Below are 24,725 nucleotides of genomic sequence, written 5' to 3' on the forward strand. Positions count from 1 at the left end.
CCAAGAAACTCCTGATTAAACTGGATATGGAGTATTTTATAGGCAAGGCTGCACATTTTGGCTGTTATATTTGTTTTCTCAGTTAACATCTCAGCTGAAACATTCCACATCCCCCAACAGTGTGGGGGCTAAATCAAGTTTACAGGTATGACTAAAAATCACCCTGCTTTTAGCCTATCTGAATCCCCTCCCCTTCACTCCTATTTATTACGCATTACACTACCCAGGAGATACACTAGTAAATTGTGCAATTGAATAAAATCCACACTTTTCTTTAGATTCTTGCAGCTGTATCATATGTAATACTATCACTTTTCTACATTTTGGTCAAATAAATTTTTACATAAACTACAAATGTGTTAATTTTAAAATTTATGGGAACAACAAATGTTAATGGGATGGAAAGGGAGGTACCTGTGCCAGAAACTTAGCGAGTGTTATTTATTTGCTTTATACTATGAGAGCACTTAACCTTAGTAACTCAAAAGCCCCTAGCCTTTGTTATCCCCAGCCCTGCCTAAGCCAGGCTGTGAATGAGTAGGATTTTAATAGATGAGATAAGTGCAGGAAAGGAGGTCTCTCTTGCCTGCATTAGAAAAGAATGAGTGTACATACAAAGCAAAGAAGTAGGAAAGCTGGAAAGTAGGCTTGTTCCACACTGATGAGAGCCAGAACTTAATTTGGTCAAGAGTACTGAGCCACTAAAGACTAAACAAATCAGGAAGGACTACAGTGGGGGTAGATTTCAGGAAGAAAGCCAGTTAGGAAAATGTTTTAGTCCAGGATACTGATTGCCATAGAATAAGAGGGAAGTGATCTGAAGAATATAATCTTAAAATTTAGCTGACTGGATGACAGGGAACTGAGAGAATAGTGTCAAAGACCACTGCAGTTTCACTACCTGAATAGCTTTGATATTTTGCCTCAAGATTTTATGTTGGGGAGGGGAAATCCTTTAAAATGCTAATGAAGCCAGGCACAGTAGCTCTTGTCTGTAGTCCAGCTACTCAGGTAGCTAAAGTGGGAGGATCCCTTTAAGCCAGGAGTTCAAGACCAGCCTGGGCAAAATAGGGAGACCCGCGTATCTAAAAAACTTTTTTTTTTTTTTTTTAGAGACAAAGTCTCACTTTATCGCCCTTGGTAGAGTGCTGTGGTGTCATAGCTCACAGTAACCTCCAACTCCTGGGCTTAGGTGATTCTGTTGCCTCAGCCTCCCAAGTAGCTGGGACTACAGGCACCTGCCACAATGCCCGGCTATTTTTTGTTGCAGTTTGTCCAAGTTTTTGTTGCAGTTCGAACCCGCCACCCTCAGTATATGGGGCCAGTGTCCTACCTACTGAGCCGTAAGTGCTGCCCATCTCTAAAAAACTTTAAAAAAAGAAAAAAGGGAGGTGGCTTACACTTGTAATCCTAGCACTCTGGGAGGCTGAGGTGGGTGGATTGCTTGAGCTCACAAGTTCAAGACCAGCCTGAGCAAAACCAAGACCCCATCCCTACTAAAAATAGAAAAACTGAGGCAAGAGATCACTTGAGCCCAAGAGTTGGAGGTTGCTGTGAGCTATGATACAGCACTCTACACAAGAGCTTGAGACTGTCTCAAAAAAAAAAAAAGGTAAGATGGGCATGCTAGAGCATACCTATAGTCCCAGCTACTCAGGAGGCTGAGGTGGAAGGATCACTTGAGCCCAGGAGTTCAAAGCTACAATGAACTATGATCATGCCACTGACTCCAGCCTCAATGACATAGAGCAAGACCCCATCTCTTTAAAATAAAATGTTAATGCAGTGTGCAATTTTCTGTTATCCAGTATGATTAAAACATTAACTAACAACTGTTAGCTTATTCAGATGGTAGGTATGAAGATGTCAATAAAGTATAATTCCTTCCTCTAAGTGGGAATTACTAGATTGAAGTTACTCTTTTGTGTCTATTTTTTCCCTCCTATTACAAATCCCTTAGGTTGTAAAATTTTTTTTTTTTTTCCAGAGATGTAGTCTCACTGTTTCCTTTGGTAAAATGCTGTGGCATCATAGCTCACAGCAACCTCTAACTCCTGGGCTCAAGCAATTCTATTGCCTCAGCCTCCCCAGGAGCTGGGACTACAGGCACCTGCCACAGTGCCAGGCTAGGTTAAAAGACTAGATCCCCCTGTGGCTGAGCCTGGTCTGGAACGTGTGAGCTCAGGCAATCCACCCTCCTTGGTCTCCCAGAGTGCTAGGATTACAGGCCTGAGACCTTGGGTTGTAATCTTATTTTAGGATACCGTTTTAGTCATCTTCTGGCTTAAGTAGTGAATGTTAAACTCATCTGTCCCAGCTCCTGGGTGTTTCCAATCCCATGAAGTGTGGGTGGAACACAGGGTGAGGTTAGGACCAGATTGTGAGGGCTATATGCTAAGGGAAAAGTCTTGGGCTTTTCCTGCTAAAAGATCACAGAGGGATATTAGATAAGTGTTTTAGAATGGAATCTAGGTGAGAGAAAATGCTCAGGGAGGCCAGTGGAGAAATGGAAATGGAAGAGCAAGATTCAAGAGCAATTCAGAACCTCAAGAACCAGGATGTGAGAGATGTAAGATAGGTGTCAAAGGCAACCTAAATTCACTCAGAAGGCAATTCAAGACAAGCCAGTCTGAGAAGTTGATGAGTTCAGTGTAGACATGCTGAGCTTGTAGTATCTTTTGACAAAGGTGAATGTCCAGAAAGCAGCTGAACATAGAAGGCAGGCTGGGCTATGGATAAAACTTAAGAATCACCACAGTGGAGATGTCAAAACCACAAGAATGAATGAGATCACCCAGAAAGTGAAAACAGAAAAAACCATGAGGAACACCATCCAAGGGACAGACACCCCCCCTCCTCCAAAGACTGCAATGGGATCTGATAAGCAGAAACCCAGAAAAGGGGGTAGGGGTCGAGGTGCTAGAAGAAACTGACAAAATGGGGAAAGTACTAAGAAGAAAAGAGACTATCCAGAGGTGTCCAGAGTATCAAAAACCAGGCTCGGCACCTGTAGCACAGTTGTTACCGCGCCAGCCACGTACACCCAGGGTGGCAAGTTCAAACGCGGGCCCAGGCCAACTAAAACAATTGCAACAAAAAAATAGCCGCAAAAAAACAAAAAAATAGCCGGGTGTTGTGGGGGGGTGCCTGTAGTCCCAGCTACTTGGGAGGGTGAGGCAAGTGAATCTGGTCGCTTAAGCCCAAGAGTTTGAGGTTGCTGTGAGCTGTGACGCTACCACACTCTAAGAGGGCAACATAGACTCTCTCAAAAAAAAAGGGGAAAAACTATCAAAAACCAGAGGCTGAGGCCTCCTAAGTGGTCAGTGGCACTGGCTGAAGCTTTTCTGACCTAACATTAGGAAAAGAACGAGCTGAAGTGGAAGGAAGGAGGAAAGACCACTACCATCTCTCGAAAGGTCCTTAGGTGAGTCCCGAGACATCTCTGAGGTCCCAGAGTGCCCTAAAGGAGACTGGAGCATCTCTGAGGAGCAGAAAACTCCAGAGATGAAGCTTGGTTGTCTGAGTTCAAATTCCACCTTTCCACATTGGAGCCAGAGAAAGTCACTTCGCCGCCTCTGGCTTGTTTTCTTACCATAACGGGAGTAAGGGGGAACCAATAATACCTACCTCAACGGGTTGGTGTGGGAATTAAATATTTTGTATCTTTTATGAAATGTTGAGAGCACTCCCAGGCACAGAACCAAATGCTCCTAAATAGGACCTGGAACTATCACCACTTGGTGGGTGCCACCTCAAAATGCCAACTGGCCCAGCAGAGTGTGGCCCGAACCACCCCTAATTAGGCCCGAATCTTTCCAGCGCGCCTCAGGGCGCCTCTTGTAGCGGTGAAGCCACACGTGGAGCAGGCCTTCGGTATCTAATAAGCACCTTGGTCAGCACTGAGATACCGGGGCAAGTCTCCAGGGGCCACTTTTCGATTACGATCAGCGTTTTTTCTCTCTTTTTTTTAATTCGGCTCCCGCTGGCCTGAAGTAGAGGTTTCAAGACAACGCCGCTGACGCCTCCGGCAATGTGGTGTCCTCCCGCTCTCGCTTGTGTGCCTACTGCACCTGCGCGAGTCTGGAGGGCTGGACCCAAAGGCATCCCCTCATCTCCCGCCAATGCGCGTGCGCCCTCTGCTGGTACGAAACGGCTTTCCTGGCGTACGTGCGCACGCGCTTCAAGCCCCGCCCCCAGGCTTCTGGCGCGCGGAGCCGTTGGCGACGCTCCCTGTACTCCTCCCATCCCGGGGCGGGGCAGAACGGCCCCAGAGTCGGGGGGGGAAGAAGGCGGAGACATAGACTGCCACGCCCTCGCCCCGTGTCCATTTGAAGCCCCTTTACTCTTCAGGGGCTACACAATCACAGCCCGCCCTCTCTCGAGCACCAGCCAATGGGCGGCACGCTCGGACTGCTTCCGGCTCCGCGCCACCCTCGCCCCTTCCCCAAGTCTCCCCGCGAAGGGCGGGGCACAGGGGCGGGCGTCGGCCCCAGTGACGCGCGGCAGGCTAGGAGCCAATGGGGGGCGGGTTCGGCGCTGATGGACGGGGCCAGTGGCCAGTGGCGAGGCGCTGGCCGCACTTCCCGTCAGGGAGAGAGTGTAATATGGCGAAGACCTACGATTACCTGTTTAAGCTGCTGCTGATCGGGGACTCGGGGGTGGGGAAGACCTGTGTCCTGTTCCGCTTCTCTGAGGACGCCTTCAACTCCACTTTCATCTCCACCATAGGTAGCGAGGCTGGGGAGTGGCCGGGGAATCGGGAGGCCCGGGCCGGGCGCGCCTCTGAGTGGCTAGAACTGAGGGATCGACTGGGCTGGGCGGGCCGGGGCACCTAAGAAGGTAGAGGGGGCCTGAAGGAAAAATAGCAGCCGTCTCCACCACCGTTGGGGAGTTCCTGGGCCGTTGGGGTTGTTGGGAGGACCCAAGTGCAAGCTGGAGAGAATGAAGCTCCAATCCTCAGCCTGCTTGTTAGGGTTAGGGAGCATATGTCCTGGGCGGGGGTCTTCGCGCCGTTGTCTCGTTCTGAACCTCCAAACCTCGAAGCGGTTCTTTTGGGATTCCCGTATTATAGAAATGGGAACTGCGGCATGAGGAATTGGCCATGGGAAAAAGACAGTGACTTCTGGCTTTTTGAGCATTTACTGTGTGCCAGCTGCACTGTGCATGATGATACTCTCCAGTCTTCTGTATTAGGTGCTATAATGAGCTCATCTCACAGATTAGGAATTTGAGGTTCAGGGAGAGCATGGAACTTGCCCAAGGTCACACAGTGTGCAGATGGTGAGAATGGGATTTGAACCCAGTTGTATATGACCCCAAAACTCAAGGCTGAGCCATCAGAGAGATGCCACCATACACTCCTCAAAACAAGCACAGCTGATCCACCTCAGAGCTAGGTCTGTAACCCACACCTCTTTCCTGTGGAACATTCAGAGGTTGAGCCTTTCTCCATAAGCTTGTCCCCCAGCCCCAAGGGAGTGTATTTTCCTCTAGAAGGAATGATGAGAGGGAGTCAGGAACCTTTTCCTGCCTGCCTTCTTTTCTGCTCAAGGATGACAGCAATGGAGAGTGACAGCTGCCCTGTCATCCCTGAGAAGGTGCAAGATAAAAGCCTCAGTGAGAAACTAAAAACAGCCATTGTCATAGACAGCTTTGACTTCCCTATCACAGGGTCTAGGACTCCAGTTGTGGCTTCAGAACAGCCTTTCCCACAGGGCCAGCCCACAATGTGGTTGAATAGAATTAGGTTGTTGAATCTCAACTGACATCCTCAGAAGTGGAGCTGAATTCCCCCCATGCCACAAGAACAGTCATTGCCCATAATGGAAAGGTTTGACTTGGGAGTAACATGGATCAAATAGAGTGGCCTGTGAGCTGTGTAGCCCTGCTCAGGATGGGGGAAATGAGGGAACAGTCACTAAGTCCAGGAGTTTATTCCAAATGGAGAAAACATAGGGAATGGGCTTTGCCCTAGTGTGTAATAACTTCAGCCAAATTGTGTTATCTCCTTGAACCATGGCCTGCTAATTCTATCCTTGCCCTCTTTCAGAAGCTGCATTTTGTAAAACAGTTATATACCTCATGTAAAGTAGAGAGAATTGGACTAGAATCATCATGCCTTGGTTTCCAGTTTCTGTTTGCCTTTCAACAAGCACTGCCCCTCTCTGTGCCCTGTTTCTTCAGAGTGGGAATAACACTCTCTGCCTTGGCCAGAGCTCTGGGTGATTGAAGGTTTTCACCACTGCCTTAGGCCATATAGAAGTACAGCAGCATCCTCTCCTGAATTCTTCCCCTTCACTCCAAGCTCAAACTTTGGGCTAACTCTTGAATCTCCACCAATCAGGAAGTGGTGTTAAATGCAGGCTTGCCGTGGCTCAGCTACCCAGACCTCATTTTCCCAGCCTCAGCACCTGTCCTCATCCCCAGCACTGATACAGTGAGATCAACTCAGGGATTTTTTTTTTTTTTTTAAGAGACTGGGCCTGGGCCAAGACCAGACTGAGCTAAAGTGAGACCCTGTCTCTTAAAAATAGCCGGGCGTTATGGCAGGCATTTGTAGTCCCAGCTACTTGGGAGGCTGAGGCGAGAGAATCACTTGAGCCCAAGAGTCTGAGGTTGCTGTGAGTTATGACCCCACAGCACTCTACTGGGCACAACAAAATGAAACTCTGTCTCAAAAAAAAAAAGACAGGGTCTCACTCATTGACCCAGGCTAGACTAGAGAGCAAGGAAGTTTTTTATTTTTTATTTTTTATTTTTTTGAGTCAGGGTTTCACTTTGTTACCCAGGCTAGAGTGCAATGGTGTCATCATAGCTTGCTGCAACCTCAGACTTCTGGGCTCAAACAACCCTCCTGCCTCAGCGTCTCTAGTAGCTGGGACTACAGGTGCCTCCCACAACACGTCTAATTTTTCTATTTTTTTGTGTAGACAGAGTCTCTCTTTTAGTCAGGCTGGTCTCAAACTCCTGGCCTCCCACCTTGGCCTCCCAAATTGCTAGGATTACAGTTGTGAGCTACTGCTCGCAGCCAGTTTTTAATTCTTGACCAGAGAATCCTGTTTGGCACTTCAGGGGTCTTTGCAGTGAGGATGGATCTTGGTCAAAGTTGCCTAGTGAGATGAAGGTGACATATTGAACCCAGGATCCCTCCCTCCCACCCCAGTATTGTTCTCTTTACATTTACAGCCTTCCTACAGTGCCTCTGTCTTCTAAGAAAGTTTAATTCGCCATGATCTTGTTATATTTTTTAGGCCTCATAAAGTGTATACTTCCTAATTAAATTTGACTTGTTAATAAAACCCAGGAGGAATATAGGACAGAGTAACACTATGGGTCTCAGGCGATTGAACAGTGCTTCTTGGTTTTGTGTATCCCTGTATATTTGTGACAAGCAGTGGTGAGTGTTTTAGGAAGAGTCAACACTGGATGGCTTAGTCTTGAATTACAACTTAATCCATAAAGGCATTCCTTTATTAGCACAGAGTGCACCTCTGGGTTTTCTTTATAGATAAAGGATTGAGTGGCTGTTCATTTTCTGCCCAGGTTACATTTTGCCAAAGCCTATTCTCATAAGCTCCATCTATCATTTGTCGTGTGAACTTGGCACTGTGGCTTCCTGGAATCAGTTCTCGTCAGTCTGGCACAGTCCCCACTGCCTTTTCAGGAGCCCATTCATTCCTTCAGTGAGATGGATGGTGCTTATAAAAGTGCTTCATAAACCACACATCACCACAGCCCCTGTTGCACTTTAATTCTTTTATCCGGCCTTTTTTTGCCAACTAATACCGACAGTGTCCCAGCCATTCGCCTGGGTATGGGGACTACAGAGATAACTTGGGTAAATCAGAGGAAAGCAAAAATGTAATGAGGCTTGGAGTCAGGATGTGTGAAGAGCTGGGCAGTCAGCTCCTAGCAAATCCACATTCAGCCCCTATCATGTTTAGTTCCTGGAGGTGACAGCAATAAGATGTATCAAGTGCTTGCTTGTGTGGAGCTTATGTTGTTGGGTTGTTTTTTTTGTTTGTTTGTTTATTTTGCAGTTTTTTGCTGGAGCCGGGTTTGAAACCACCACCTCTGGTATATGGGGACAGCACCCTACTCCTTGAGCCACAGGTGCCGCCCGAGCTTTTTTTTTTTTTTTTTGAGACAGAACCTCCAGCTGTCGCCCTGGGTAGAGTGCCGTGGCAACAGGCTCACAGCAACCTCCAACTCCTGGGCTCAAGCAATTCTCCTGCCTTTGCCTCCCAAGTAGCTGGGACTACAGGCGCCTGCCACAATGCCTGGCTATTTTGGTTGCAGCCGTCATTGTTGTTTGGCGGGTCCAGGCTGGATTCGAACCTGCCAGTTCAGATGTATGAGCCACAGGCACCGAGCCACAAGCTTATGTTTTTATTTTTTTGTTTTTTTGTTTTTTGTAGAGACAGAGTCTCACTGTACCGCCCTCGGATAGAGTGCCGTGGCGTCACACGGCTCACAGCAACCTCTAACTCTTGGGCTTACGTGATTCTCTTGCCTCAGCCTCCAGAGCAGCTGGGACTACAGGCGCCCACCACAACGCCTGGCTATTTTTTTGTTGCAGTTTGGCTGGGGCTGAGTTTGAACCCGCCACCCTCGGCATATGGGGCTGGCGCCCTACTCACTGAGCCACAGGCGCCGCCCTCACAAGCTTATGTTTTAAAGGGCAAAATTCCAGTGCTATGGCTGGAGGGATGGAATTAGCACCCCCATCCTGAGTTCAGGAATGTTAAGCCAGGCAGAGGCTTCCAGTCTTCTGAGGCGGAGATTTTGGATTTGGCTGTTTCAAGGCCGCCCTGAGGATGGGGACTAGAAAGAAGGCCTGAGTGAAGATGGATGGAGAGCCTGGTGGCTACAGAAGGAAAGAACATTCCAGGAGAGGGAAGAAAAGGTGTAAAAGCCCTGAGGCAGGAGCATGCTCAGGATGTTTAAGAAATAGCCATACTAACAATGTGGCCAAGGTATGGCAGGAGAGAAAGGGTCACAAGCTGGGCTTTTCTCCTCCAGAGATATGGTGCTGGGGCTGACCAGGTTTAGGCAAGTCCCTGGTGTACACAAGCAGCCATTTTTACTTTTTCCTGGAGGAACAGAAGGCAAAGAAGCCACTCAAAAGTGCTTTTTTTTAATAAGCAGCTTTTTTTGAGCTATAATTCACATACTGTACAATTCACCCATTTAAAGTTCATGATTCGGTGACATTTGGTATATTCACAAAGGTGTGTATCTATCACCATAGTCAATTTTAGGACATTTTCATTATCCCAAAAGAAAGCCCTTACCCATCAGCAAACCTTCGCAGTCTCCCCACTCCCCTCCCCCAGCCTCTGGCTGCCACTGATCTGCTCTCTGTCTCTCATTTGCCTGTTCTGGACATTTCATATCAATGGAATTTATCCTCTGCAGCCTTTTGTCTGACTGCTTTCGCTCAGCATCCTATTTTCAAGGTTTCATCTGCATCGTAGTAGGTGTCAGTCTTTGCTCCTTTTGTGGCTGCGTAGTATTCTATTGTGTGGGTAAGCCACATTGTGGTTGTCCATTCAAAATGTGATTTTCCAATCTGTTGGTGGACACGCTGGCAGATTGGGAGCCTAGGTGAGCTTCGAGACATAGTTAGGGTTGCATTTTTGAAGGCAATGGAAGAGTGGGAGCCTTGGGTGCAGCATGGTCACTGCAAGGTCACTCTGGGAAGAAGAGATGAAAGTGGGGAGTGGGAGAGAAGGAGGACAGGGTTAGGAAGGCTCCCTGGAGGGGACCTTTGGGCGGACCTTAAAGGAGAAATTTGCCCAGCTGATGGGGGCACTGGAGCCCAAGCTAGGAGGGGGTGTGGCCTGCATGCATCAGTGCATTGTGGTTGGTGAGGAGAGGCATTTGCAGGTTGGATGGAAGTGTGGGACTCAGACTTGCAAAGGGCTCTGCTGAAGCCTGTTCTGCACAACTGCCTGGGGCAGGGAGGCAGGTTCAGCTGGCAGTTGTGGTAGGGGATGAGAGCAAGGCTTTGCCACCTGCATCCTCTGGGTTTACTCCCTGCCCAGTCCTGCCGCTTGCCATCTTTGCTCTAGGGAGCTTCCATCAGCCCTCAGAGCCTCAGGCTCCTCTTCTATGAGAGAGCAAAGTCTCTCCAGATGCTTCTAGACTTGTCATGGGGGATTCTGAGATTCTGCATGTCCAGGGCCAGGCAGGTGCTCCATAAGCCATGGCAGGTGTTACCTGCATAGGTTGGCAGCTCCCACCTCAGACACAGCATGGGAAATGGGCTCACAGGGATAAGCCTGTTTTTCTTTTCTTTCAGGAATTGACTTTAAGATTAGGACCATAGAGCTCGATGGCAAAAGAATTAAACTACAGATATGGTAAGAGTCATTGCTGTTTGTCACCAGGGAAGTACTTCAAGCCAGAAGTCCCCCTCAGGTTCCTCCTCTCCACTCTCCCTGTGACACAGCTTCTATCTCTTAATCTCCAGCTCTGACACATGGGGCTTTCTTAAGAAGCTCCGTGAGTTTCAGACCTGGCCCAGGGAGCTGTGCTCTGCTGGCTGTGGGAGCCTAGAACTACCCAGTCGGCATTCAGTGTGGGCAAAGCTTGAGTCTGCACTTCAGAGTGGCCTGTTTCTATTGAACTTGGAGAGAGCCCTCTGTGCCAGATGGCAGTAAAGGCTGTCGGGATGGTGAGATGCTCGGCAGGGAGTTTCCTTTTGAGCCTGTCAGCCCACTGAGAAGTGTGACAGTCTGACATTGCTTCCCCTTTCTCTTCTGAGGAAGGTCAGGTCTCACTTCCTGGCATACAGACCTGAAACCGCCTGAATCAAAATTAAGCTGAGGCCCAATCGAGGGACCTATTTCCATTTCTCAGACCTGAGAGTGACTTCTTCTGCTACATAAAATGAGGAAAATGGTCAGACTCCAAGTCATTGCCACCGATGCTGACTCTAGTCTCTAGCCCACGGCATGGGGTGCTGAATTTAAGTGTCTGGGTACGTGGAAACCGACCCTGTATCCAGGTCACTTGCATAGAATCACTAGCCTTGAGCAAAATATAGAGGAGAAGTCATATTTAAGTGTGTGTTGCAGTCTTCCATACCAGGCAAGCACCTGATTTATGCCACTGCCCTCCTCTGCAGCATTACCCTCCCTCAAGTCCCAGAGCACAAGCTGTCACCCTGGCTTTGCTGGAACTGTGGGCGCCTCATTTATACCCTCAACTGCAGGTGATACTCATCTCTTAGTCTGACTTCATAGGTGAAATCTGGGTGAAGTTTAACACCTTGTCAATCCTACAGACATTGGTAGTAAGTCATTCTCTGGCCACTTGTATGTTATGAGCTGTGGAAGTGTGTCCATTTCCAACATCTTGGCATCCCAGCAACCTTTGTTCCCAAGTCCAAAGTGACACTGTCCCAGCAAGCAGGAGGTGCACTTTCCTCCTGTCTTCTGCTTCTGTTCCTACCAATCTTCAGATTTTTTTTTTTTTTTTTGTAGAGACAGAGTCTTACTTTATGGCCCTCGGTAGAGTGCCGTGGCCTCACACAGCTCACAGCAACCTCCAACTTCTAGGCTTAAGCGATTCTCTTGCCTCAGCCTCCCGAGTAGCTGGGACTACAGGCGCCCACCACAACGCCCGGCTATTTTTTGGTTGCAGTTTGGCCGGGGCCGGGTTTGAACCCGCCACCCTCGGTATATGGGGCCGGCGCCTTACCCACTGAGCCACAGGCGCTGCCCTGTTCCTACCAATCTTGATGGGGTCAGTGACTCACAGCTCTTCTAAGGCAAGTAGGACCTTGGTTAAGATTAAAATGACTGTTCTTAATCACCAGTGTCACCTGCTACTGGTAACAGAAAGAAAATCAACTTAGCACTAAATGAAGTATTTTTGTACAGTCCAGAAATACAGAGCACTCCTGGGGTATGCAAGGCTTCAGGAGAAGCCCTGGGCTCAGATACAAAACACGTGGGTCTTTCCCTTGCTCTGCCACTAAGCAGTTGGGCCACCTTTTCTAGTGGGGTGGGGGGAGTGGCATGGCTTCATAGCTCATAGCAACCTCACTCTTGGGCTCAAGTGATCCTCTTGCCTCAGCCTCCAAAGTAGCTGGGACTATAGGCGCCCGCCACAGCACCCAGCGAGTTTTTCTATTTTTAGTAGAGATGGGGTCTGGCTTTGCTCAGGCTGATCTCAAACACCTAAACTCAAATGATCCACCCGCCTCAGCCTCCCAGAGTGCTAGGATTACAGGTGTGAGCCACCGTGCCCAACACATTTAGGCTACCTTTAAACCAACCGCTGAGTATCCTCTGCCAGGAGCTAGGCATGGTTGCATTACCCAGGCATCACCAGCTGGGTGATAAGTACTGCTTCCCTCATCATACAGAGGAGGAAGGACCTTCCCCATCACCCAGATAAAGGTAGCGAACCCAAAAATGCTCTCTGAGTCTCAGCCCTTCCCAATAGCAAGGGCCATGTTCTTGTGCCACATGACTGGCTTTTCTATGGCTCAGAAACTCTGGAGAAAATTTCCTGGAAGCAAAGGTGCAGGAGAGGAGACCCTCTCCAGATGGCTCTGCCACATGCCAGCAGAGAACCATCAAAGGACTTTATCCTTTCCAAGCCACAGTTTTTCCTTCTGAGTAGTAACAGGGAGATTACAAGATGCTGCCTCACACAATTAATAAAAAAAAAAAAAAGAAAGAAAGAAAAAATCTTTTTAAAATCTTCCAATACATGATTGATTTTAAAAACATAAAAAAGAAGGTGCTACCTCATTAGGAGGATGAATCACAGCAGTTAGAAAACCAGGCTTCCCAGGTAGATGCTTCCTGCTGGGGACAGTTATTCACCTTGGTGTCACTAATATCTCTTCTCCTCATGTTTAGGGACACAGCTGGTCAGGAACGGTTTCGGACAATCACAACGGCCTACTACAGAGGTGCAATGGTATGAATTGGGGTTTTCGTTTGTTTTTGTAATTTTTAAGTCTAAATGAATGTCATTGTGCATTTAATACCAAATCCTGACTGTTTCTATAAGTCTGTCCTCTGGCTTCTCAGGGCTCTTTGGTCCCAAGTCCTAGAAAGCAGCTGTGTGTGCCCCCTACCCTGCCTCTTAGTGTATGCCTCCCCTTCTGGCTGCAGAGACAACGCAAGGTTTAAATAAAGTGGAAACATAATTCTTTGGAAATGAAAGAAGACACAAGAAGCTGGTTTTTCCAGTGAGGTCAGTGAAGTAGCTGGCATGCCCCAACATTTAGGAGCATTCACATGGCCCACATCAGTCTCTGTGGAATTTGCTACCCAAAACTTGAAGACCTTCTGGAAGCCGACTTGTTCTGGACTGTTGGACGTTATATCTTTCACCTAGGCCTGAGGTGGGGTGACAGAAAGACTCATTTGTCATCCCTGAAATATTTCCTGAGCACCTTCTCTGGGCCAGACCTAAACCTAGATACAGAAGGTGGCAGACAGTATTTCTCAACTGTTTTCATCTCACGGCACACTTGAACCTATGGTTAAACTTCCACAGCACACTTAAATTATGTTGATCCAAAAAAAAAAAAAAAGAGTAAAAAGAAAGAATATACCTACTGTGCTTTGAAGTTTTCAAAAATAGTGATCTTTAAAATGTTCATGGCACAACTAATATACTCTCATAGCACACCAGTTGAAAATAACTAGTGGCAGGGGATGAGATGGGCTTCTGCCCTCAAAGGCAACTGTATTTCTGGTACCCCAGGAACTGTATGAGGCCAACAGCAGCCATATGGGACAGAACAGAGACCATTGTTGCTGTTGAAGCTACATCATAATCTCCATCCTAGAGGTCCTAGACCCTTGGGTTGAGAAGTCCCAAATTTGGGGAGCATTGGATGTCTGGTGACCAGTTAAAACATATGTAGAGTTGTGCCCAGGCAGGGGTCCAGAAAGTTGTCCCTTGGAGCCCTGCAGGGAATTTCAAGGAGGGCCTAGGATAGGGTGACCCTGCGTTTTCCAGGTACTTCTGCTGTATCCTAATAGAGATCTGAAACCACTGCCTCCTAATTCCCAGTTACCTCCCCTCCTCTCTTACAATAGGTAAAAATCTAAGAATTTGGAATGTTGGGTACATGGTGCCAACTTACAGGTGGTGGCTGGAAGCCTGGCTGGAAGCCGGGGCCTTCAGAAGGAGAGTCCAGGGCATTCAGGGTTAGAAGGAGTAGGAGGCCATGCCCCTGGACTTGGCCCAAGACCCTGTGTTGCTATCTGAGCTCCGGTTCCTTCCTTAGAAAATGGAACGGAGAACTTGACAACAACCTAGCCTGCAGTGAGGATGAATGGCCATATCTGCCCCTTCCCAGCACCCATTGCTGCCTACACTTTCCCTAGCACACCCCATTATTAATTGCATGGGCACTTGTTTCCTCTGCTAGACCACATACTTTGTGAGGGCAGTACCTGGTTTCAGTCACTGTCGTGTGCCTATTCCCTGGGAACCTGCCAAGTATGTAGTAGGAGCTCAGGAAAGACCTGTGGGCTGCAGCAGTGAATGAGGACATTAAGTATTTAGAGCATCCCTCATACCATCTGAAACAGAATAGAAACTCAACTGTGTGGGTTGAAACCTTAGTGCTCCTCATTAAAATTAATTCACTTATTTTCCCCTCACCTCTCTGTGCTCTGGTACAGGGTAAGGTGGGGCAGGGACCTCAGGATCCTGGGGTCCTAAGGGAGCTTCTGCCCTTGGAGAGAGCTGTGTGACCTCAGGTAGGTCCCAACCCTCTCTGGGCTGAAGTTGCTACCCAATACCATGTCCCGATCACTGAGCCCTCCATGTGCCAGCGGTAGGGCCCAGGTCTTAGCTCAGATTATCTCATTGCTTCTTGGCCATAACCCCCTGAGTGCAAGTGCCAGCGTTATTGCCTTGTGTGACTGGCAACCTGAGGTTAGGCTTGGTTGCCTGCCCTACTTAAATTGACTCAGGGCAAATGGCAGGGTCAGGGCAGGCTGGCTGGCTCCCACATTCTCAGTTAGCACCGAGATGATTGTGCTTTTCGGTCTTCCTAAACACAAGTCAACCCTACTTAAATCTAAACCATTTAAAATTCAAATTCCAGTCCCTCTGTCAAAGCAGCTTGGTTCATGCATCTCAGAGCTGTGTTAGCAGTGGCTGTGCAGGACAGAGCAGAGAACTTCACCATTGCATCTACATCAGTTTCTCCTACCTAGAGGTCTAGACCCTTGGGTTGAGAAGTCCCAAATTTGGGGAGCATTGGACGTCTGGTGACCCACTGTGAGCTTTACCAACATGTGGAGGTGTTTTGGGTAGGGGCCCAGAAAATAGTCACTTGCAGCCCTATAGGGAGTTTCAAGGAAGGCCTGGAATGGGGTGATCCAGTGTTTTCCAGGTGCTTCTGCTCTATTCCTGATAGACAGCTATACCCACTGCCTCTAAATTCCCAGATTATCTTCCTTCTCCCCCATAATAGATAAAAATCCAGGAACTTGGAATGTTGGGCACATGGTGCCAACTGCTAATGGTGGGGGGAAGCCTGGGCCATCAGAGAGTCCAGCCCCTGGAATAAAGGGGCAAAAAGATCCTCACTTCCCTGCCCCTGACAGTGCTTGACTCATAGGGTCTGCCCACCTTAGCTAGGGCATGACAGACCATCGGGGACCACCAAAACCCCCTCTCAGTCCTCCATTAGTGGCCCTTCAAGGGATCCCTGAAAGTGAGGGGCCTTGGCCTTGGCAGTGGTTATAAGGCTGTAAGGACATTCATTTCCCTGAGCTCGTAGAGGAATTTGGTAGTGCGGTGGCTTTCTCACCCAATCTGCGTGGTTTTGTCCCACACCTATCTACCTAGTGCCATATGGCCCATGTTCTTATTCTGCAGAGTCCAGCAGCCACAGAGATGACCTAGCCAGCATCAGAGGCCATCAAGTGTGCCTCTAGGTGCCACAGACACAAGGCTTGGCCCTTGAAACTGGTAGCATGGAGGAACAGATTAAGCTGGTCCAGGGTATGAAGGGGCATGTGCCTCAGAGCCAAGAATGCTCAGCTGCAAAGGGGGCCTTGCAGTGGTGCTGCACACTGCCCCACTGTGGGTGCCCCTGGAGGTTGTCCAAGACAACAGCAAGCACCCATCAAAGAGTGGCCCCACATGTTGCTTTTGGTGCTGAAAAAGGCCCAGGGAGGTTCCCAAGAGGAGCAGTGTTACCAGCTCTTTCAGGATGAGCCCCACCTGGGCTTGAATCTTAAAGGTCAGGTCTCTCAGTGCCTGTTTCCCCTTGTATCACATGGAGACATTTGCCCTTCTCCACAATGATGATGAGATTGTGGGCTGAGGCAGGGCCACTCTACAGCTCTTCTAGGACTGTCGATCGTCTCTCAGGCACTCATGCAATGCTTAGGGAACTGAGAGGAGGCTCACTGGAAGGCACAGGGGCGGTTGGCTTCAGACTGCCTGCATTCATACCCCCATCCTACCATTTACACTCATGTATGAGTGTAGAGGGGCCTGGCCACCACCTGCACCCTCAGGCTTCCAGCTACAGAGTGGGAATGGTGGGACCCACCCAGTCAGGGCCTGGGAGGCTTCAGTGAGACCCCACTGCAGTACCTGGCACATTGTAGGGTGTGGAGGAGGAGGGTGTGAGGGCTGAGGAGGAGGCAAGGTCAGCATGAGGGGATGTAGTAGGCTACAGGCTTAGGGTAGCCTACATTGCTCACCATGAGGGGACTGTGGGATCTCATGGGCCCCAGCGATTGCTGGCAGGACTTACCTGCTAGTGCAGGAAGCTAGCCAGGCTGGGAAACCAGGGCATGATGGCCTAGTTTGTGGGGTGGCCAAGGGAACCAGGCTAGAGCCTGGAGACCAGAAGGGGGCTGGCTTCCAGGGTGCTTCATTGGAAAGGGTGGCAACCAATGGGCTTGGCAGGCAGTGGGCCCCATGCCACCGTCCCCATCTCCACTGTTCTGCTGTGGCTTCCCCTTCTAAGAGCCTGCCGCTTGTTAGGAGCCTGTGTCTCTGTCCCTGTCTAGGGCATCATGCTGGTCTACGACATCACCAATGAGAAGTCCTTTGATAACATCCGGAACTGGATTCGGAACATCGAAGAGGTAAGGCTTGCTGACCCCTACCTCAAGTCTGCTCCTCGGCCCTTACCCAGAGGCACCTAGAAGTAACTTTCCCAGAGCGTGGGAGTTAAGGATAGAAGGGAGCAGGGGCTGAGGCCCTGGCTGTCTACGGGCCTGTCTGTCACAGAGCAGCTCCCAGAGCCCATTCCCCCAGCTGAGCTGTCAGGTCTGACCAGTGTCACAATCATGAGAAAGGGTATTTAAGCTTGTGGTCACCGTGAGCATTTGGTGTTGTTCTAGCACTGGCATGACCCTTGTATTGGGAGGGTGTGATGAACAGGCAGATCAGATTGTACTTTGAGCTACATCACAGCAGGGTGTGAGCTGGTACAAGCTACCCACATTCAGACCTTGAACTGTGAAAGAATAAGGGGAGGCCAGCCCCACCCCAAAAGCCAGCATCTCCATCTTCCAGCTTCCCAGAAAGCTGACCTCACCCTCAAAGCCTTTCTGGACTGTGGTACCTGCAGCTTTTGATAAGTAACTAGGTGGGGCTTTGGGTCTGAGGCACAGCCAAAGAACATTACCCATCCATAAAGCCACAGCAGAAGGTCACATCACTGTTTACCCAGAACTCAGGGGCCCCTCAGGCCAGGCTGAGAGGCCAGCCCCATCATTTAAGAGCACCTGCCCTGGCCCACCGCCAAGGACCCCAAGAGGGCTGCAGCTGCCCTTAGGCTGGGGGAGCTGTCTTGATGAGGAGAGACAGGGAGAGACTGCCCACACTGGTCTTTGTGGATGTCCTCTGTTTCTGGCCAGTGAGTGAGAGGTTCTTCTAGTCCTAGGAAGTTAAGCTGGGAGGAGTAGAGTGGATCTACTGAGACCAGGCCCAAGGTGGTGGGAAAGAATGGTACTTTCCAATGTCCCCATCCTTTGGGGAGCAAGATCCACTGCACTGGGGGTGGGGAGGGTTTGACGAAGGAGCCACTTTGAGGGACCAGGGCAGAGTTAAAACAATACTGGGAGATGGTAAAATACCAAGGGCTGGCAATAGCAGAGACCTGTGGCCACCTCAGGCACAGTACATTTCTGGAGCGTAAATAGAATTGAAAGGTCAGAGCAGAAGATCCCAGGACAACAGCCAGGGCCTCCCATAGAGGAGCTGAGGAGGGAGGGAGGAGAGCAAGAGTGTTGGGGCATTAAATATCTCAGTCTCACCTCTCATAGACTAGACCCCACCAAAAACCCAGGCCTGGGGGCCTGACTGACAGCTGCTCTCCACAGCCAGAAGTATGCTTGGTCGGAGTAACAGCTAGAACCTTGACCTCAGCCCTGGCCCTAGCATTGACTGTGTGATGTGGGCCCTGCTGCTCAGCCTCTGAGTTTCAGCTTGTCCTCTGGCCCAGGCTTTGCCTAGCAGTCCTGACCCAGTCACTGATTTCAAGGGACAGGCCGTGTGTTGGCAGAGGTGCCCGGCCTGTGTTGTCTGATCTGACAACCCTCTTTTGTGCCTCTCCCCTCAGCATGCCTCTGCAGATGTCGAAAAGATGATACTCGGGAACAAGTGTGATGTGAATGACAGGAGACAAGTTTCCAAGGAACGGGGAGAAAAGGTGGGCATGGTGGCCCTGAGGGGCAAAAGGACCTTGGAATTTCAGAGTTCCCACACACAGAGGGCTTCTCTTGTCTTTGCTCTCTCTGCTCCAGGGCCTCCCAAGTGCTCATTGGTGGAAAGACTGGGCTTGAGGGGGATAATCTTCACAATCTTGGCTTCAAGCTACAGATTGCTCACTGCAAATCCATAGGGCTTTAGGGCCACCGGAAACGGGGTGGATCCATGGTTGAGCATAGCAGGCCCCTGTCCACCCTCCCAGCCCCAGCACTGCTCCCCATTGGTGTCAGCCTCAGTCCTCAGCTCAGGAATGCCTGGCAGCTCATGTGCACACACATGTTTCTTCCCCCTCACAGCTGGCCCTCGACTATGGAATCAAGTTCATGGAGACCAGTGCAAAGGCCAACATCAATGTGGAGAATGTGAGTCCTGGGCCCTGCTGGGGGACACGGGGTCTGCAAGATCCACCAAGGGATGGGCTGGTGTCCTCCAGAGAGTTTTTGCCAGAGGGGTTGTCTTCAAGCTGTCAGTCAGTCTTCTGTGGAGCATTTCCTGGGCAGCACCATGTGTCAGGCACAGGTGGGCTGTGAAAATCTGAGAACAGCAGGCACAGACCCCATTTAGGCCATGTGGGACACATCCCAGGTGGCTGGGTGCCTGGGCCCAGCTCCAGGTTCATGCTTTTAGCCATGCTGGTCATCTACAGACAGGCCCTGGACAAATTCCAGGCATAGTAGGAAGCTCGGACCAGGCCTTGTCCCAGGCACCCCTCCTCTCCACAGGATGACACTGGCCTGTGGCCAGCCCCATTTCCCTGCATTTCACCATCCTGGTAATGTTTCCAAAATGAATCTTCCACATCACACCCAACTTAATGCAGCCCAGGCTCCTGACCTAGCATGGAACTCAACCTAGCACAAAAAGCCCTTCCGTGCTGGTCCTGGTTGGTGTTTGCCATCCAGGGCTGGGACTTTCCCCAACCCTGCCCTCTGCCCTCCCCAGGCCACCTGGGCCATTCCATCCTGCAAGCTTTTGCCATGTTCTCTCCCTTGTCCCCACTCTTACACCAATCAGATTTCCCACCGGGGCTCAGCCCAGATAGTCTGACATCGCGGAAGCCTCTATACCCACCTCAAGTTTCCTCAGCACCCTGAGCCACCCTTCCCGACAGATCTCCCCACGTCACACGTGTATGTGTGCAAACTGGGCCTGTCCCACCATCTGGATAGGTCCCTCCCCAGGGGTAAAGTTAGCTCACAGAGAGGAGTTTATAGGTTTTTGTGGAAAAAGCACATGAGGGGCAGGAGGAAATGTTCAAAAGGCCATGTTGACAGCGTGAGCCTTGGCCACACTGGAAGATGAGCTTTCCACTCCCTTGTCCCGCCAGGCACGGACTCAAAATGGAGCTTGTTTGGCCAAAAGAGCTGCTTGTCCTTCTTCCTGACTATCGGAATTGGTGCTAGAATGGCCAGAACGAACCTAGGAGTCGGCGATGAAGAGCTAGACTCTCCTTCCAGATCTTTCTGGATCAGTCAATTAAGCACTGAGTACCTTTGGACAAGTCACTTGGCCCCTCCTCAATTTTCTTCCTGGCCAACTGTGTGTGGCCCCACTTCACAGGATTGTTGCCTCGGGGGAGGCGGCCCGTGCAGAAGTCCCCCCTCTGAGGGATCCAAGGAGGTCTGTCTGACATAAGGCACTCTGCAGATGTGAGAGCTGACATTTTAGAGAGTTAGGCAGTCTAGGTGGGCAGAGGATAGGACTGGACAGGCCGGCTGAGTCCACTGTCACAGGCAGGTATCAAAGGGCCAAATGGGAGACCCATGCCCGGAATTCATCTCAAGGTTGGGTCCTGCCCATGCTCGCTGTCCTGCCACACCCACGTCATATGGCTGGCCAAGGATTCAGGGTCCTGCCACTCCAGGCTACTAACACTGTGCTGATTCCACAGGCATTTTTCACTCTCGCCAGAGACATCAAAGCAAAAATGGACAAAAAATTGGTGAGTACATGTCCTTCTCAGATCCCCAAGTGGGTCTCTGCCAGATCCTGCTTTTTAGGGCCCAGGTAGACCCCATAGGAAATTGATAGGGAAGGGGAAGAGTTTGCAGGTATGGTCAGGGCAGCAGCAGCTTCTGCCATCCGAGGGGCACTGCCCAGGCAGACAAGGCCCTGCCTGTCAAGCCCCTAGGGGACAAACAGCCCTTTGCATTCAGCTTATGAGAAGGACCACCCAGGCAACCCATGTGGTGTTTAAGAGAGCCTCTTCTGAAGAAGAACCTCCCAGACCTCTTGGGCAGGGCCAAGGTCAGAGTTCACGCAGTAACAAGACCCTCCATGGTTCTTGTGTCTGACAACCACTGGCTTACCATCTTCACAAGTATGGCAGATTAGTGACCTCCCCCTGTCCCCTACCTTAGCCCCAGTTCTGCAAGTGGTGATGGCTCAATGACCTTTATCGGGTCCCAGGGTTCTCTGAGGGATTCAGGGAAGTCTGCCTGAATCCCTCCCCAGACACCTGTTGGTTTGTTTCCTCCTTTTTTTGTTTACCACTCAAGTGATTTCATAGTCCACCAGGCTCAGCGTCAAAACATATCCCTGTACTTGGGGACATATAGTGCCCAAACACCATTGTGACCCTTTCTCCTAACCCCTAGTTCCAGTGGCCACCCTCTCACCAGTAAGTTCCATTCACTGTCTGACCAAAGACCATAGAGTGCTCTGTTTCACACAAGGCTGCACATAAAATGCAAAGTGCCAGTCAGGTAGTTGACAAAATACGTACATTTTCATAATTCTGAGAGGATGTGAGTTGAATAGTAACACATATGATTGATTTAATAGCTTTTTGGCCATTAAATGAAACTAGGAAACACTCCACGTAAACCAATGTACTGACTGGGATTTTCTTGCAGTTTATTTTTCTTCAGTGTAACGGTCAAGGTCTGACTCTTTACATCCCCTCTGATTCACTGTGGCTCCCTAAGCATTGTGGTGATATTTTGCCTTCCTCCGCCTGCCCCTGTGATGCCAGGCAGTTGACTACCTGGAGAATATGCCAGATCCTTTGATGTCATAGAATATGAAGTGCCCACGCACAACTCCAGTCCTTGTGATTTTGCTTTTCCTTTTTTTTTTTTTTTTTTTTGTAGAGACAGAGTCTACTTTATGGCCCTCGGTAGAGTGCCGTGGCCTCACACAGCTCACAGCAACCTCCAACTCCTGGGCTTAAGCGATTCTCCCACCTCAGCCTCCCAAGTAGCTGGGACCACAGGCGCCCGCCACAACGCCCAGCTATTTTTGGTTGCAGTTTGGCCGGGGCCGCCACCCGACTGAGCCACAGGCGCCGCCCGATTTTGCTTTTTCTTAATTGATTTGCAAAGCACTGGCAGTTTAGTCCCTCTCTGTTCCCTACCGATTTATCTGACCATACCTGCTCTTGCTTTTAAGGGTTCCTGTGATCAGAATGGTCCCACCTGGATATTCCTCACCCCACCTCACCTAAATCACATCTGCAAAGTCCCTTTTGCCATGTCACATGCCATATTTTCAGGTTCCAGGGATTAGGTATGGACATCTTCAGGGGCAGTGTTCTACTAATCTCAAGTCTGGATCACCCCTGGCTAGTCTGACTTCCTCCCTTTGTGAAATCTCCATTCAGACATTGCCATCAAAACACACCTCCCACTGTCACCTCTGCCCCTTGTTCCTTTCTCTCTCATTGCTCACCACTGTGGGAAGTCACACTGCCTGTGTACTTCCTCCACGGTCTGTCTTCCCCCTGTACAGTGCACGGTCCCCTGGACAGGAGCTTTTGTCTCATCTGCCGCTGCTTGCCCAGTGCCCAGTAACAAGCCTGGCACATTGGAGGCCTTGAGTAGTTGCAGTTGCATCAATCCAGCTTTTACCTAAGAGCTCAGAAATGAGAAAGAGTTAATCAAAGAAAAGAAGGTGTAGGAGAGGGAAGGGGGTGCAAGCCTTTTAAACAGGGTGAGGTGGAAGAAAACAGGATTTGAGTTCCCAGGATCCACAGATCACACAAGCTCTGCATGCCAGGCAGCAGACTTGGGACATTCTGTTCTGAAGGCTGTGGGGACGCTGGTGGGTTTTTAGTAGAGAGTAAGTTGACAAGAGTAGAGCGCAGGTCTTTCATCCACCATAGCAAAAGGTGGAAGGCAGATTAGAGAGAAGAGATAGTGAGGCAGAGCTGTGGCACAAGGATAGAGCCAGTTGAGTTGAAGTGGCAGTGGGACCTGGAACCCAGCTTTCTGCCCCAGGCTGCTTCAATGGATGGTACTCAGCACAGAAAGAAGGAAAGAGGAAAGGGCAGGTGAATGCAGGGAAGGAAGTATAGAAAGAAGAGAGTTGGATGGGAGAACAAATGGTTCGAAATATGTCAGAAGGGTGAGTGAGCTGGGTATTGGTAGGTGAATAAATGATTGACGTAATGGATGGAATGGGTGGTAGGTAGTAGATGAAAAGGAAATCTGTGAAAGATGAACTGTCATTTGGAAGGAACGGTTGGATGGATGGATGGATGGATAATTGGTTGAAAGGATATGGATGCACCAACTGGCAGATGGCATGCCGATGTTCTGAGGTAACCATAGAAATCAAATCCTATTGTGATTCCAGGAAGGCAACAGCCCCCAGGGGAGCAACCAAGGAGTCAAAATCACACCAGACCAGCAGAAAAGGAGCAGCTTTTTCCGATGTGTTCTTCTGTGAGGAATTCAGCCTTACTCTGATCCTTGCTCAGCTGAGCTGACTGTGCCTGTTCTGAGTGAGCTCCTCACTCAGCCGGGGCCCTCCCATCTCCAACGCCCCGTCCGCACCATGGCCACTGGGCCCATGGCCACTGGGCCCACAGCCACCAGAATGCAATTGAGAAATTGTTTATTTTAGTAACTGTCTGATCTTTTTCAACTTTGGAGATGGAATAAGTTAAGAATTTGCTATTTTTTCTGTAACGTCCACTGAAGAATGGGCCCACCCACGCATCGAGTATCCAGAAAGAGAGAGAGGGAGATGGAGTCAAGATGTGACCAGCACAAGAACCAGTGGCAGCCTCCATCTCTGGGTCTGCAGTTCCTTGCCTTGCCATGACGCAAATCCCCACCAGAAAGCCCATTCCCGTCCCCCACAGGCCAGTGGCAGTTCTGGGAGTGTCAGTCTCTGCACCATGATGGAAGTCGCCAATCCCACCAGGAAGCGTCCGCCCACCAGACTGCTGCCCACTTCCTCTCAGTTTTGGACAAGTGACAAAAATCATTCCCCCTCTCCTCTCTTTTTTAACTGTTAAACCAAAGGGAAAGCACAAATTAAGGAAATCCTATTTAAAGTGTTGAGAAGGAAAGAACCCTGGGCAGCTTCTGTTCACAGACAGGTTTAGGGCTGCAGTCCAGCCAGGCCCATCGGCCGTCCATGTCTGAGCACCAAGGGGACACTGTGCGTACCACAGGTGACCCTAAAAACATACCTGCCACGTAGTCCTCCTACAATGGGGTCACTCTTCTCAGCACCAAAATGGCCCCCACTCCGCATCCTCCTGCTGTCTCCAAATCGGACACCCTTCCTAGCTGAGATTTTTATTTTTCCATATTCATAATGCCATGAAGTGATTCCATCTTTGATTTCCAATGTCAAACCTAGGTGATTGGGAACAAGCTCCTATTACCCCTAGCTGGATGTGGCTAAAACAAGAGGCATTCCATGGCAATGGGCTGCCCAAAGGCAGTCTGGGTTAGTTTTGAGCCATCATCATTGGGTTCTGTTTTGACAGTTAGTGTCCCATAGAGGGACTGCAGTTGGGACCAGGTCACCAGGCTGGAGGGGTGTCACCAGGGAGCCTTTTCTTCTGTTAGGGGTTTTCTTCCTTGACCTGCTGTCAATCCAAGCCATTGGCATCATGGTGTCTCTCTTTTTTTTTTTTTTTTTTTATTAAAACCAATGTACCAGCAATAGTCTGCTCTCCCCTGGAATCTCTAACATGCTCTGTTTACATTGATAAATGCACTTAAAGGAAAACAAACAAATTAAAGCTCATTATCAAATTCATG

At 49.7% G+C, this 24,725-nt stretch overlaps 1 protein-coding gene across 1 annotated transcript; it reads left to right on the forward strand.

The window, feature by feature from the left end:
- The first annotated feature begins 4,358 nt into the window (after positions 1–4,358).
- Positions 4,359–24,725, forward strand: RAB8A (RAB8A, member RAS oncogene family). Its single transcript, XM_053586719.1, has 8 exons — positions 4,359–4,728; positions 10,304–10,364; positions 12,879–12,939; positions 17,019–17,096; positions 18,578–18,667; positions 19,023–19,088; positions 20,618–20,668; positions 23,302–24,725. The coding sequence occupies exons 1-8, from the start codon at positions 4,518–4,520 to the stop codon at positions 23,392–23,394; spliced, it is 711 nt and encodes a 236-aa protein (XP_053442694.1). The 5' UTR covers positions 4,359–4,517; the 3' UTR covers positions 23,395–24,725.

The sequence above is a fragment of the Nycticebus coucang genome, chromosome 3 (genome assembly GCF_027406575.1).
Source record: "Nycticebus coucang isolate mNycCou1 chromosome 3, mNycCou1.pri, whole genome shotgun sequence".
In the NCBI taxonomy this organism is placed as follows: Eukaryota; Metazoa; Chordata; class Mammalia; order Primates; family Lorisidae; genus Nycticebus; species Nycticebus coucang.